The 16,744-nt window shown below is 34.8% G+C and overlaps 1 protein-coding gene across 1 annotated transcript in view; it reads right to left on the bottom strand.

The window, feature by feature from the left end:
* Positions 1 to 16,744, bottom strand: part of LUZP2 (leucine zipper protein 2) — a gene marked incomplete at its 5' end in the record, with an annotated part of 438,731 nt that overhangs the window by 49,393 nt on the left and 372,594 nt on the right. Inside the window, one exon of the mRNA XM_055143679.1 lies at positions 6,713 to 6,892. Coding sequence (XP_054999654.1) covers positions 6,713 to 6,892 — 180 coding nt within the window. The remainder of the gene's footprint in view (positions 1 to 6,712; positions 6,893 to 16,744) is intronic.

Here is a 16,744-nt window from a genome sequence, read left to right as displayed (position 1 = left end):
AACTCTCCTAGACATTGTCATTAACATGTACTTTACTAACTCTGAAAATTAGAAGGGGGCCCTAATTAGTAGGTTTTCAATTCATATGCTATGTATTTTAATCCGCCAATATGAAGTGTGGACATTATGTTGCAAAGGATATGTAGTAGAAGGTGCCTACTAGGGGCTGGAGCAATAGCACAGTGGGTAGGGCATTTGCCTTGCACTCGGCAGACCCGGGTTCGATTCCCAGCATCCCATATGGTCCCCTGAACACGGCCAAGGGTAATTTCTGAGTGCAGAGCCAGGAGTGACCCCTGAACATCGCTGGGTGTTACCCAAAAAGAAAAAAAAAAGAAGGTGCCTTCTATATCAACTCTATTCTACAGATACAGAGTATATAATATCTTCTAGAATGTAGACACTATCTTAATATAAAGCTATTTTGATGAACATATCTAATTTGATTTAGGAAATTATATTCAATTTTGATTATCTTCAATTCAAACTTAATAATTACTGTTATAATGTATTGACATTATAACAGTACCTATTTTTTATAATTGTGAAGTTATTAATTTTTTAAGCAGGCACAAGCCACTTCTTAGAAATCACTAACATACCATACCATGAATAGTCTGCCCTTTTAATCAAAGTCATAGTTTTCAACTCAAATATCTAATAAAGAATATTTTAGCAAAAAAGGAATGGGTGCTTATCATAAACATTTCATCTTTCAAACTATGTACAAAATCATACTCAAGATCACTGTCCCTGTCATCCCATTGCTCATCGATTTGCTCAAGTGGGCACCAGTAACATCTCCATTGTGAGACTTGTTGTTACTGTTTTTGGCAGATTGAATATGCCAAGGGGAGCTTGCCAGGCTCTGCCGTGCAGACTGGATACCCTCGGTAGCTTGCTGGGCTCTCTGAGAGGGTTGGCCGCGTACAAGGCAAATGCCTTAGCTGTCATACTATTGCTCCTTTTTTATGCTAAAGGTATTTATTAGATTTAGTGTTCTTTGTTTTCCTTATCTTTTACTCTACTCTGAGTCACCAGATGCAGAAGCTAATTTAATCTGGTTCCAAATATTTGTTATCCATAGTGATTATGTTCAATACTTTATCTTCCTATTCAATGCCCTTTGACTTTGCTTCAAATATGTAATCATTTATTATATATAGTCAATAAATTGTATAGAACCATGTTTAACACTTTGCTTGTTGTGGCAAAAACAAAAAACCCAAACCATAATCCTCCTTAAAATTTTATTTTGATTTTTTTTGTTGCAGCAATGAATATTAGTACTCAGTATATTCGTGATAGTCTTCTTAATTCATTTTACTAATCACAATTTTGTTGTTAGCATTGAGTCAATTATATCTAGAACCCCATTTCATCATTAATATTTGCATCATTAATCAGATTCTATTATTGTCCTCATGCAAAAGAATGCTTATATTTTTATAGTCTTTTGTTTTCATTCAAAATTCAAATCATATTTCCTGTCTCTTATCTTTTCTATTTAAAACTGTGTTACAAAAAATGTATTTCAAAATAAAAAGCCATATCATAACAAAGCCATAACATAACAGAGCCATTGTTTTTGTACATTTGGCTGTAAGCATTTTATTTGCATATATTTTATTTGCATATATTTTAATCTAACTATTTAGATATTAAATTCTAGTGGAACAATAAAAAAGTATGTACTATAAATGTTCCTTGCATTTTTCCTTAATGTTTCTTTACAGAAAATTAGAATCTGATCTACAAAGCACCTATTTATGACTTCTAATTTGGATCACTTGTGATAATAATAGTACTGGTATATATACAAATGAAAATTTAGTTGACTTCTAATACCTTAGGAATGGATCGATAGCACAGAGGATAGGGCATTTGCCTTGCATGTAGCCGACCCGGGTTTGATTCCTCGGCCCATTTCGGAGAACCCGGTAAGCTACTGAGGGTATCCCGCCCTCATGACAGAACCTGGCAAGCTACCCATGGCATATTTGATATGTCCAAAACAATAACAACAAGTCTCACAATGGAGACATTACTGGTGCCCACTTGAGCAAATCAATGAGCAACGGGATGACAGTGACAGTTACTAAGACCTCAATGAATACTAATTATATTTTCTATAAGTTGCAAACAAAGGAAAAATTAAAATCTAGGGACATTGCAGAAGAGAAAAAGTTCAAAAGGCTGAGCTCAGCCTTACATTTAGGAACCTGGGTTCAATACCTGGCACTACATAGTAACCTGAGCACCACCAGAATGACTCCTATGCACTAGTCATTCAGAGACACACACACACACACACACACACACACACACAAACACACAGAGTTTTGAATTGAGTCTGAACCATAGAAAACAATGTTGAAAACTTAACCACTAAGATGATGGTGTTAGGATATCAGATCAAGGTCTGATTATGGAACAGTAGAAGAGACTTCATAGAGATAGTAAATTTCTAACTCCTTCCTTCCTTCCTTCCTTCCTTCCTTCCTTCCTTCCTTCCTTCCTTCCTTCCTTCCTTCCTTCCTTCCTTCCTTCCTTCCTTCCTTCCTTCCTTCCTTCCTTCCTCCCTTCCTTTCCTCCGTCCCTCCTTTCTTCTTCCCATGATTCGTTCCTCTCTTCCTTTCTCCTCTTTTCTATTTTACTTTCTTCTCTTCTCCTCTCTGTCTCTCTCTCTATGTCTCTCTGTCTCTGTCTCTCCAAAGAGATACATATTCCTCTAAATATACACATCTATAAGAAATCACATAAACTGAGAAATTAATCATCTAGTAATTTTTCTTGGGTGTTGAAACCACCAGAAACCTAGATAAAGAAACATCTGCTATTTAAGTCCTCCAGTTCAGGACTTCTAAAACTTTAGCCATATACACTGTTATTTATGTTCTTAAGAAACTTAATGCAGTCACATGCAGTCAGTTACATGTTAGTCTTACTATGCATTTCATTATACAGTATTTTGTTGTTATTGCACATTCAGAGCTCCTCTACTGTTCCATAATTTTTATGACACCCACATTCAGTTCATCTGAAGAGCCAAAATGCACAGTTTAAAAAGTTGGCCTCTATCGAGTCTGTGGCATTTAGCTGTGGCAATTATGACATGAGTTTGGTATACACCATTACAAATTCAATGCAATTAGTCTATACAAAAATGTTATAGAAAAAAATCAAAGGCAGGAGAGAAATTACAGCAGGTGGAGCACTTGCCATGCATGTGTTCAACCTGGTTTTATCTACAGGATCCCATATGTTTCCCCAGCCTTGCCAGGAGTAATTCTGAATGCAAAGTTAGGGTAACTTCTGAGCATTGCTCTGTGTTGTCCCCAAAACAAAACAACAGCAGCAAAAAAAGGAAATTTTCTGTAGAATATGCAGCCAACACTGCTCTTAAGGCATGAACATGAGTCAAGAAGAAACTAATACCAATCTATTAGATTACTGAGTATAAAAATATAATTATTCCTGGGAGGCTAAGGAAAAAAGGTCACAAAATCAGAAAGAAGCAGGCTTACCAACTAGAAAGACTGTAAGGTAATAAAAGAGATTGTTAATCCTTATTAGGACTAATCAACCTAATCTTAAGGACAAGAATCAAATGATTATGTAGTCAACGTTTTCCAGAATTTAAAGATCAAATAAACAGAAGTGAGGCTGAGTTGTCCAAATAGACAGTCACGTTGTCAGCATTCTCCCAATACTTGGCAAAATTTATACAAATACCTTGGATTTATCACAAGATCTTATCTTTCAATCCTGTCAGTCAGGGAATCCTGTCACTTAGGAGTTCACCAGATAAGAATGGAAACATACAGAGCTTCTTGCCATGGGAGAAAACTTCCACAGAACAGGGTGAAGAATAGAATGGAACAGGAACCTGGACAGGGTGGGAGTGCATGGGGGTGTGGAGTAAGTTTAAATTCTAAAAGCCTCTCAGGTACTGTCTAGTAGCCTGGAAAACAGGAGAGATGATTCATTTATCTCCCAGCATCCCAACTCTACAATACTATTTTATAATAGTTTGTAAAGAAAAGGCTCAAGCTGTATACTTTGCTCGGAATGAGCAGCAAACATCTGCTCATTGGTCACTTTCTCTTGAAGGGAAATCCCATTTCAATATCTCGTATTTGTTTACTAAAATATTGTTTTTATTAAGAAAAAGTGATTGACAGAGTTACTCACAGCTGTACTTAAGGCACACTCTATTCCAGCACCAATCTCACCACCAGTGTCCACTTTCCTCCATCATTATCTCCAAGTTCCCTCCACCCCTTCAAACCACCCCCAAGACTACCTTCTTGACAGGCACATTTTAAAGTTTGAAAGTTGTAATTTTTACCTCCAATTTTCAGTGTTTTTACCTCCAGAGTTTGGACTTATAGCTATACGAATCCTCAATACCCGGACTCCGGTGCCCGACGCCCTTGATCCCTGAGCTCATCTGTCTGCTTCTTTTCTCTAACCTATGCAGTTTCTTTCTCTCTGTCCTTCTCTTTCCTATAGTTTGTAATTAAGAGTAATTGAATTATACCCCAATTAAACCTTGAATTCCATCATTCAGTTATTTTATATACCACAGATAAATGCCATCATCATGTGTCTGTCAGGCAATTCGATGCAATTCTGATGGAATTGGAAGGTATCATTTTAAGTAACGTAAGACAGAAGATGGTACACTTTTATTCTTTGGATCATATCCCAATGTCAGTATTTCTAGGTGAGTTCCATGTATTCCAAACCACTAACAGTGAAAACAGAAAACAGTGCTATACTTATTTAAGCTGGCCAGAAAGACTCAGATCCTTCCAGTGCACAATTGATTGCTTCTTAGAAAGTGTTCCAAAGCACAGCCTGTTAGCAAGGGGAGCCCATAACTGCTATTCTGTCATTCAGCACCACGCCAGAAAGAATGATCCATGACTAAGACTCTCCATGCCTCTTTAGTCAACAGTGATACCCACACACTGATTCTGAGTAGTTCATCAGGGACACTGTCAGGCTCTGGATATATTCAATGCCTAGATGACACTGAATCCTTCTCAAAACTGGTCTATAGTCTCCTCAGGACACTTTCTATCATGAATTCTAGTGCAATAAAGCTGAATGAGCAGCATATACAAATATCCTAAAATGTGACAAGCTCTATTTTTCAATACTCTTGACCAGACTCTTAGAACTTGCTACTTCTTTGTCCAGGTGAATTCAAAATCATATACTCCATGTCTTTCAACAGTCTTGTTTAAATTTGGCACTGACCTATCACTGGGCAGTTGCAACCAAGCACCATTAGCAACTTCCCAGGCATATTTAAATGTCCTGCACAGCAACCTATGCTTTTGAACATCTGGTGAGTGACAGCATAGACCCATTCAGACTTGATTCTACATGCCCTCCCCTGACTTCAGGCCAGAATGTTCATCTCTGCTGGACCTTGACATGCATTAGCTGACTGATGCTGGCAAATACACATTCTCCAGTAGAAACAAAGGATAACTTGGTACTATAGCAGCTAGTAGGTAGTCATGACTATGACTCCTGGTCAAAGGCCACTGAAATTTTCCACCACAATCACTGTCAGGAGATAGCAAGTTGAAATCCTACTGTGCTAGATCTTAGTGTTATGTCTCCTATGGAAACCAGAGGCCAGAAATATCCTGTGGTCAACCAGAAGCATCCCAATTCAGTTCCACTGTCAGTGCCTGTAATTTTCACTGTGAAGACATAACTGCTGCTCATGCTTGCTTGTTTTTGATTCTCTATTCTAAATACAGTATTTTCCTAAACTATAATTTATCCATACTTGGGAAGCACAGAAGTCAGCAAAAAAAAAAAAAACGCCAGCTGTATTGAATGATCAGATATTTGCATCTGTACTTCTTAATTTTTCTGAGTTCAAGCCCTGGATATTTGCGCTCAAAGTGTGACTGGTATCTTTTATGCTCATTTTAACAGCATGAGTTCCAAAGAGAAGTGATAATATACCTATCCTACTCAAATATACTGCCTGAGACTAAATTTCTTTCTGGGATAATTACTTCATAATTTATTTAGATATAGAATATTCAACTTGCAAGTTGTGATGATTGAAACAAAAACACCACTGAAAACCTCTTCACCCTGTCTATAATACAAAATGGTAGTGGTTGGCAGGGAAAAGATTGAAGGAAGAACTGCTTAAGTTAGTCCTCAAAAAACACACTGGGAAGCTTTAAAAATATTGATAACTGAAGTAAATCATAAAGAATTTGACTTAATAGACCAAGAATGAATCCCAGGTGCCAGAAGTTTTTACAAATCTTCCAAGTGAATCTAATGTACATGAAATATTGAAATCTATGGTCTTATTTTTTAATGTGTCCACTTTTATAAGATACAAATAGTGTTCAAAATTACATATAGAAATTAATGCAAATGAAATTATTTCAACTTAGTTTAGTTATTATTATAGAATTACAAACAATTATTTTCAAGTCCATTATAATTCCTGGGCATCAGATAGCTCTCTGAAAAATAAAAAAAACTACCTTCCAACATTTTCAGGTAATGATGCAGATCTTTTAAAGTGCTTACTTGCTCTTTTGTATACTCACTCATTTTTCAATAAATCTGATACCCTGCTTGGATTCGATATGGTATATGATGACCTACGATGTATATTACTTAATTTTGCTTTTCAAAGAACAAATAAAATGATACATACAGGGATTTTTATCTGATGCTGTGTCTGCTCCTGTGGGTTCACAGGCACAGTAGGTGTATTTGCAATTGCCATCAGAGTTGGATTTACTTGAGGTATATTAATATCAGTAGGTGAATTGTTGTTAAAAACAGTTGACAGGCAGAGTCGAATAGTCTCTTTCATTGCTTTCATCTGTGAGTCCTACAAAAAAAAAAAGAGAGATTACAAATCTTACATGTGGTTCTGGTCATCAACAATCTGATCCAGTTGCTCCTAGCTTTCTAGCCAATATTAAATCCAATACAATTTTCTTACATGTAAAGTTCATTATGAGCAGCAATATAAGAGGACATCTCATCTCCTTTTAGGAGCTATACATATTGAGTTAGGTTTTAGACACTGAGTCCATAGAACTTATCTTACTTTAAACTGTTGAGTTGACAAGATTTCATGACTGACTTCTGACAAAGTAGCAGCACTGAACTATAGCACTGTCGTCCGTCCCGTTGTTCATCAATTTGCTCAAGTGAGCACCAGTAACATCTCCATTGTGAGACTTTTGTTACTGTTTTTGGCATATTGAATATGCCACGGGTAGCTTGCCAGGCTCTGCCGTACGGACAGGATACTCTCGGTAGCTTGCCGGGCTCTCCAAGGGGGACAGAGGAATGGAACCCGGGTCACCTGCATTCAAAGCAAATGCTCTACCTGCTGTGCTATCGCTCCAGCCCAACAAAGAAGTGTATAGTAAAATTATTTTTGCCCAAATTCAAATCACTGTAAAATTTATCATTTTTCTATTAGCATCAAACTCCATTATTACAAATAGCTTTCCCCGCAAAATTGAATAATTTTCTCATATTAGTCTGGAGTACCTCCAATCACTATTTACACACAGTGTATAAATTAAATTAATAAAATAAACATTATCTTTTATTAAAAAGGTTAATTTATTCTGGATCATGACAAATGGTAATTGTTAATCTGATGCAATAGTAAAAGATAACAAACACTTTATTACTTTGATATGGCAAATCTAATTATACAAAGAAATGTGACATCTGAGTAATCTTTTGATTTTCTGGAGCCACATATGATGGATCTTATGGTATACTCCTAATTCTGAACTTAAGGTTCACTCCTATCTGGCCAAGGCAGCCATTCTGGGTGCCAGTGATTGAACCTGAGTCAGCCGTGTGAAAAATATATGTATGTGTGTGTGTGTGTGTATGTTAACCATTATTTTGAATCAAACATAGGAGTGTTAGAAGCATCAACACTTTGTGCCAAATACCCAACCCAAGAAGATGATTTTGCAGGGGTGTTGGGGAGGCAGGGGTTGGCAATTTTGTTGGTTCTCAGAGTATTCAGGCTTGGAGGAACATGAGATGCTGTAAATGAACTGGGCAAACCCCATAGAGGTAAGTAGGTACCTTAACAATGTAACAGTTTATCCATCACAAATAAAATTTAAGTTAAACTGGTATTATTTTTACTACTTAACTGTGAAGCAGTGAAAATCAATATATTCAGATGGGCTATTTCTGGTTTATATCACAGTACAATCTGAACTGAAATACATGGATAACCATCTCTAAATTTCTCCTAGTACCCTGCTCACACAACTAAAACAAAAGAGGTAAAGAAAGTAGTATGACGAATTTCAGTACAAAAAATTTTCCAGCAGATTCCAAATAGTTACGTCACATAAATATCAATCTTGGAATGTTAATTCTGATCTTTGGGTCACAGGAGTTGAATAAACCAACTATTGGGACTAAAATTGAACATGTTGACTTTCATGTAGTATAACCTATCCAGTGGTCCTATGGATCAATGAAGTAGTAAGATCTGTTGTCTGATAAGTCTGATAAGTAGTAAGATACTACTTACTTGAAGTAGTAAGTAGTAAGTAAGTAGTAGTAAGTACTACTTACTTGAAGTAGTAAGATCTGTTGAACTGATAAGCATAGAAATCTATCAATAAACTTATTGTGCATTATAGTTAATGTCAGAAATTGATCTTTATTTAGATTCTTCTTCTATTTCCTGTCTTTAATAAAACCTTTTTTGTTTTGGTGGGATTAGGCAGGGGAGGTAGAATTGTGGGTCACACCTGGGTGGATCAGGTATCACTCCTGGTCCCGTGTTCAGGGATCACTCTAGGTAGGGCCGCATGCAGTACCAGTGGTATAACCCACATAGGTTGTATGCATGGCAAGCATACAAGTCACTATCTACTGTACTCACCGACCTGAATGGTCAATTTCTTTAGAATAATAATTGAGACATAGATCCTTCTTAATGCTCATGTCTGTTTTCTACTCATATGTGAAATATAGTTACATATGTAATCATTTTGTTCTAACCTCCAAGCAATGCTCAGGTGTTTGGGGCAATCAGTGTTATACTCAAACAACTGGGCCAGAGGGTTCATGTCAAAGGTCAAAGGATTCAGTATTGCTCAGGCCCAACTAAACTGAGGAACATCAGAATCACCCCAAAGAGCGATGATGGGCCTGTCAGAGCCACACCCTGCAGCGCTGAAGGCTGTATGTAGCATTTGGTATTGAATCAGTGTATAGTTCATACAAGGTCTAAGCTTAAGTTCTGTGCTAACATCTTGGTATCATTAATATGGTGATGTTTTAATGTTAGAATGTTTACTGACAGAATATCTGTTTAAGAAACAAACTCTCTGCTAAGACAAGATATAAGCATTGCTCATAAACAGAAGAAATGAGATGCAACTAAGTCAAATGAAAATATACTCAAAATAGGTGTTTTGATTTACTTGTCTGAGTACCTGGTTTTGCTCTCCCTCTACCACATTATTTCGATGACTGATCTTGTTTATTTTCTTTATATAATTCTATTTTGTAGGGCAGAGAAATATTTTTGAAGATAAGGTGCTTGCCTTGCACATGCATATGGATAATAGTTGACCCAAATTGGATACCAGTATCCACATGATCCCCTGAGTACTCCCACAAGTGATCTCTGAGTTCAGAACCAAGAGAAAATATTATCTATTATCACAATATATAAATTACAATATAAAATTATTATAGAATTTACCATAATTGATAAGTTCACAAGTAATAATGAATTGCATTTGGTATAGACTATAAAAGCAAAAATATCCATTTATAACTTCAATCTGTGGATGTAAAAACTATCATTTTGTTTCAAACAGCATATGAGCAATTAATACAATTTCTGACACTATAGGAAGTCCTAATATAAAGGATTTTAAATACATAACAGAATTTTATGGGAAAATGTTTCCTTTTTGTCTGCTCAGGGGATTCATAGGCTATACAATTTTTGAAAAATAGAAAAACAGGCCAGATTAATAACAGAGTGGGTAAGGTGCTTGTGTTGTTTGCTCCAAACACAGGTTCAATTCACTCCACTGCAAAAACAAAAAGAAAAACAAAAGAAAACAAAAAACCTAGATTCACTTTTCTACTGCTCCTTAAAATATCGTCTGATCTTTCCTTTTCCTTATCACCAAGCAGGAAATTATGACAGCATTGTTGCATACAGAGTAAATTATTTCAGGTGACTCTGAGTAATATGAATTTATTTTAAGTTTGAAACAGTCTAGTGAGACTACGGAAACAGTTACTGTGAGTGAGTTATGGTGGGTCTTGGCCAGCACTCGAAGCCAATGCAGCTTTGAAATATAGACATTCAATGTATGGTTCATACAAGATGTAATGATGGTGATTGTAACAACTGTATATCTCTGCTCTTCTTTACCCTGTATATTTCTAAAGGTTCAAACTATAATTTTTTTTAATTATATGATGCCACCACAGATAAATTCTTGGATAATGATTAACCCTACATGCTGAAAGTAAATTATGGACAGTATCAATGATCTCCAACATGGATTTTCACTAAACACAATTTAGGAAATACAACTTTATAATGATACAATATTAATTAATTATAAAGTTACATTTCATGTCATTTTCTCCCACAGTTCTAATAACAATGTCAATACTGTCATCTCAGGAACATGATTATAGGCAAAATATCCAATTACTCAGCTTTTACAGAAATTGAAATAAAAAATATAATATATATATTTTTTCTTTTGCTTTTTTGGTCACACCTGGCTATGCACAGGGTTCACTCCTGGCTCTGCACTCAGGAACTACCCCTGGTGGTGCTCAGTGGACCATATGGGATGCTGGGAATTGAACCCGGATCGGCCGCGTGCAAGGCAAATGCCCTACCCGCTGTGCTATCACTCCAGCCCCTTTAATATATTTTTTATCTTGAAGCTTTTGACTTAACACCATGTCTTTACATTCTTTACTCTTTCTTGGTCCACATTATGGGACTTAGCCTCCTGCATTATACCATAGCATATTCTATGAGTATATAATACGTTTTTCCTATCACAGAAAACAGATTGTTTTCTACTTAAACCAATTAATTCTTCAAACTTTATGTATCCTGTTATTAGTGTTACTCAGGATTGTCTTGATGATAGTTCTACAAATAGGACTCATATGGTGGTATCACATCTCAAATAACCACCTATTTTTTAATGTAATCTGTTATCTGCAGTCTGTTCTCAAACTGCTGTTGATCAATTTCATGCTCACTTCAATAAGAAGTCACCTAATAAAATTGGATGTACGCCATGTCTTTACGTTCTTTACTCTAGATCATATGTTTTCCTAAGGTCAGTGCTGCTTTTACTCCCTGTACAGACCATTTGCATTTCCCACTGGCTCAATACATAAGAGTAAAATGCAGACATCATAAGAGCCTGTTTGTCACAACATCCTTTATTTATAGCTCATCAAACATTCCAAGTGCATGCTTGTATTACTCACTACATTTGCTATTTCCTCTGCCTGTAAGGATATTTTCCCCAAATATCCACAGAGGAAAATTTCACTTAAAATTTATTTCTCTGCTAAGTTAACATCTTATCTTCTTAGAATAATAGTCCGTCTTGACCCTTTAAAGAAATGTTCCTTTCTTCATGTATCTATCAAAATTTCTATCTAGAAAATATCACATTTTCTCTATTCCACCCTCTTATGATTATAAATTATCTTGTTTATAAGTTTAGTATTGGTTTCAATTAGAGCACTATTCTTGAGAGTTGATACCTCTTAGCAACGTCATGATTTCTTTTGTGTGTGTGTGTGTGTGTGTGTGTGTGTGTGTGTGTGTTTGGTCTTTATTTATCTCTTTTATTGATTTCATTTTAGGAGCTGTGGTAATTTACAATGTGAATGGCAGTGTTAAATGTATAACCGATTCCAACCCCACTTCCTCCCAAAAAAAGTCCATTTCCTTCTACTCTGTGTCCCACTCTACTCCATCCCATTTTTTCACCTTCCTCTACTGTAGGAAGCTTTTGCTGAAGACTAGTTCTCAGTTTCTGTTGCCTTTTGGACACTTGCTATAACTTCTTTTGTTGTTATATTAAGTGAGTACACCCCAGTGGGGCTGAGAGCCACAAGAGGTCATGCATAACCACGGATCAAACCCTGAACCATTAGCAGGCTGGGCATGCTCTCCTGCCCTTTGAGCTATCTTCTATCCCCTAAATGTTTCACTATATCCCACATATGAGGAAGACTTTCCTGTGTCTGTCTCTTTCTTTCTTACTAACTTCACTCAGGATGGTGAAGAATTCCAACTTTCCAATTCAACAAATGTTTAATGAATACAGAGAGATAAGATTCCAGAGAATATAACCTGGACATTTTGCATGAGTAACTATTAAACATTTAAAATTGAACATACTATTGCAAACATCAAAATGTTAGTATTTATGCTACAGATAATATGTAATAAATATGAAATTATTGCTTATATACACTCTAATATGGGCAACCTAAAGGGAAATTGTTTGTTCATCAGTATATGAGAACATTTCACAGAGAATGTATGATTTTTCTTGGAACAGAAGGATTACCTTTTAAAACCAAGTGTGTTCCTCATTTATGATCAAACAAAAATTGACAGCAAATTATTCATGTCTAAATTCTTTTACATGAAGACATTCACTGAGTCCTCAAAAAGATCTACATGCAACCTTAGCTGCTGGATGGGGAATATTGCAATGTCTATAATTCAAGGGCTTTTAACTAAACCTTGCCAGGAAATAAGCTCCATGGTCTTAAAAATTCAACATTTTTTAATTTCTGCTATAGGTCTCTTGCCTATAAGTTGATAAATTAGGATGTACCTTGATTTTCATTTTTCTCTGCAATCAATGATAAACTCCTCCTACAAGCCAGATTCATGCTGATAAAGAGTTCATGCTTCTTAATATTTAGTCCTGTACTGAATCTGCATATATTTCCTAATATATGTCAGCTGTACTATAAAGGTAATTATGCCTGGGTTTCTGATGAAATATTTTTAAAAACAATACAGAACCAAGAGAAAATGTTTTATTAAATAACAATTTTCTAAATATATTCCCATGGCCAAAGGCTATTTTTACAATTTAGAAGCTGAGGTTAACTATAATTCATAAAATATTATTACATATGTATTTTATTTTCAAGGAAATGAGATTGATTTCTAGCTCTTTTGTTTGTATGGTTGCATATATTGGGATAGTTAACTGAGACTTCTTTCACTAAATAATTCATGGAAAACAAGTTGTTTTGTAAAGATCTTGTTTTCAAAATATTTATGAAGCATTTAAGGTTATTGTAAGATCAGACATAATATTCTATTCAGAGCTAGATATTGGCAGAGAGTAGAGTAAAATATCTCATAAAAAGATGATGGAGCAAAGAGAAAAATAATTTTATTAAACTGTATTTTCTTTATTCTTTTTGAAGTGTGCTAGTTTTTCTACATGACTTTATGGATATAGCTTATGAGTCTCATACAGATCTTACATAAGATTTGTTGAAATGAATCTTCAGTAATAGGAAGTGTTTTCATGGTTCATTTTAAACAAAGGGTGACAATATGCTGAATGTAAAAGTGTGAAATCTATATGATAGAGGCAGTCCTATATCTTATTCATTTATAATAGCAATTACTATCCTAAGTGTCCTAAGAAATATTCTCCATGTACCAAGAATTTAGTAGTTTTTGTAGATATTATTTTTCTAGCACCTTCAGATGATAAGTTTGATTATAATTCCATATTAATAGAGCATAAAGAGTTTGAAGGATTGGAATGTAATCATTCAGTAGTAAATTTAAAATTTGAACAAGGGCAGGAACATAGGATCATTTCATTGATCACTGCTCAAAGAGTTTCTCGGACTGAAAGCAGATTGTAGCTTTATATGGGACAAGTACATAAGTGGGTATATAATTTGAGAAAAGTAAAATAAAATAATTAAGAAAAGAAAAGCTAATAATCTATAACATCCAGGGTTCCATAGTACAGGTCTAGTTACATCATTTATATCCATCTCTGTATGTCACAAGTAGTTAAAAATATGCATTCATTTTCTGTACTTCCACTATTGCCTGACTCATCATGCAATGATTTCCTCTTTGTTGCTACGGAAGAGAATTAGTGAGAGCTGTGGAACCTGAAACCACATATTTAAAGTGTTTTCCTCTTCCAATAGCTCTTAGCTCACCAAAGGTATTCCAAGTCTAGTTAGACATTGATCAATAAAATGATTTATATGAGGTCAAGTCAGAGAACACATGTACTGTAAAAGACAATACTTTAATAGCAAGAACTGCAAAAATATAAACCTGTATACTAATAAAAGATAACTAAATATAAGTTGTAAACATTGTGCAGTATAAATGAGTAATTTAATGTCTGCTCTAATACGTTTCTCACATAAAATACAATATAACATAATAAATATTACATTATATTCTCACATATAATGGCACCCCAAGTTCTTGGCAACTCTCAGTACCCTACCTCAAGCTTATGGCAGTTCTGCGAGTTTTGTGACAGACAAATGTGCTGCAGGGATTGGAACAGACATGGCAGGAAGAAGGAAAAAAAAAAAGAATGTGGCTTAGTTCAACTCTCAGATTATATTTATGCTCCTCTTCTGAATCTATAAATTCTGTAAAGATATCTTTACTTTATAAAGAACAGTATTGTGTACCAGTACAGGGGTTAAGTTGATTTCCTTTTGTGTGACCCACTCCAGTTCAGTTTCTGACTCTGCTACGAGTGACCCCCTAACTGGGAGCTAAAGCCATCTGTGCTCACCACTAGGTGTCACTCCTCCTACCCTCCTTTCAAATATTGTGCAGAATGAATGCGATGTAGTCAGAGATTTGAATAAACTGTTTTCTATGAAAGAAAAAGGGATACATTTTTAATATAAAATATGGGATACAGAGGTAGTATAGCAGACAAGGCACTTGCCTTACAAGCTGCTGACCATGTTTCAATCCCTGACATCCACTCTGGCCAACCAAGCTCCAGAGAATGATCCCTGATTGCAGAGCCAGGAGTGAGCCCTGGGTGCGCTGGGTTTGGCTCCAGAAATATTCGGACTTATTTTAGCAAATATTACATTAATCTCTAGATATATTAAACAAGAAGTAGCTAAGTGATTAAAATACCTAGTCACTGTAAAGTCATATTTTCCTGGTGACCTAAATTTTAAGAGGGAATATCACTGGAATTCATATGGCATTATTAATTCCTCTACTCAAGCACTTTATTGACATTTTATGTGAAGAGTAACTTATGTAAAGATGAATGTAATTTTATCATATCAAGGTGAAAACAATCCTGAGGTGAGAACAAATCCCTAAGAAGTTGAGTTTTAGTCATATTCTTTATAGCTACTACGTAGTAGGGGAAAACATAAGCTAAAAAAATCCAAAATAAAAAGAGCCTTACATGCTTTATCTCCTCTATTCTATATAAAAATACCTTTGTACAAAAATGGTGACTAGGGGTAAAATTTTTACTAAATCACTAAATATGCTTGTAATATTATTGTAAAAGCAGTCTATGAATGCAGTTTTCTTCTTTACTTGTGTTGTAAGTAAAATTTTGTATTGGAATAGACACATTATTTTCCAAAATCTGAATCTTGGTATAGGTATTATATATTAATATTAATTTTATTTACTCATCTTCATTACTATCAAATTAGTTACCACTTGGCACATATTTAAAAATACTGATTACATTGTAAATGTAAATATTGTCTTAGCCTAGAAAAATGACTTAATTTTCAATAATTTTTACCTATTGAAATTTATTCCATTTTATATGATTTGTTATTTCTTTGTTTACTGCAATGACTATTAAATATACTTACTTTTGTTTGGCTATTCTGTCCATTTATCAAATTGTTTTAGTTTCCCACATATATGTGAATGATTTTATTTGTCAAAATACATGTATAAATAAACCATGTTACCTAAGTAAAACCCTATTTCACAGAGTAACAGGGGTTACTCCTGGCTCATTTACTCAGGAGTTACTCCTGGTGGTGCTCGGGGTACCATATGAGATGCTGGGAATTGAACCCAGGCAGGTTGTGTGCAAGGCAAACACCTTACCCTCTGTGCTACTGCTCCAGCCCCTTCCTTTTCATTTTTAGGTAGGATAAAGACTGATAAATCCAATCTAACCAAAAAATTTATCTTAAGGCTAACTAAGATTAAGGCTAACTAATAAATAATATAGACTTCTCAACAAATTGATGCTGAATTTACATTTATTTTAAAAATCACTTTATCCTTATTTTAGAGTGTACTATGTAAAGAAGATAATTATTTTACACCATTTGATGAAGGTACTTTTTATTCAAAAAATGAGAGTGAAAAACATTATTAACAATTATTATTAACTGAACAATATTCTAAACTATATGGTCAATTCCTTCCTCAATATTTCCATATACTAATCTCTTATTTTTATTAATGTCCAAGCAAAGTTAACTGAAAAACAAAGGTGTATATTACATGGCAGTGATTATTGATTTCTACACAAAATTATATTAAACTTTAGAGATTAAAAATTAAATAGGTCAAAAAAAGGCAATGAACAAACGATTTTAAAATTAGCGGTAGCAGTTTTTACAAATATGTAAAATCTGTTACTTT

The sequence above is a fragment of the Sorex araneus genome, chromosome 6, assembly GCF_027595985.1.
Source record: "Sorex araneus isolate mSorAra2 chromosome 6, mSorAra2.pri, whole genome shotgun sequence".
In the NCBI taxonomy this organism is placed as follows: Eukaryota; Metazoa; Chordata; class Mammalia; order Eulipotyphla; family Soricidae; genus Sorex; species Sorex araneus.
The sequence above is the reverse complement of the archived record's forward strand: the minus strand, read 5'-3'. Positions and strand labels throughout refer to the sequence as shown.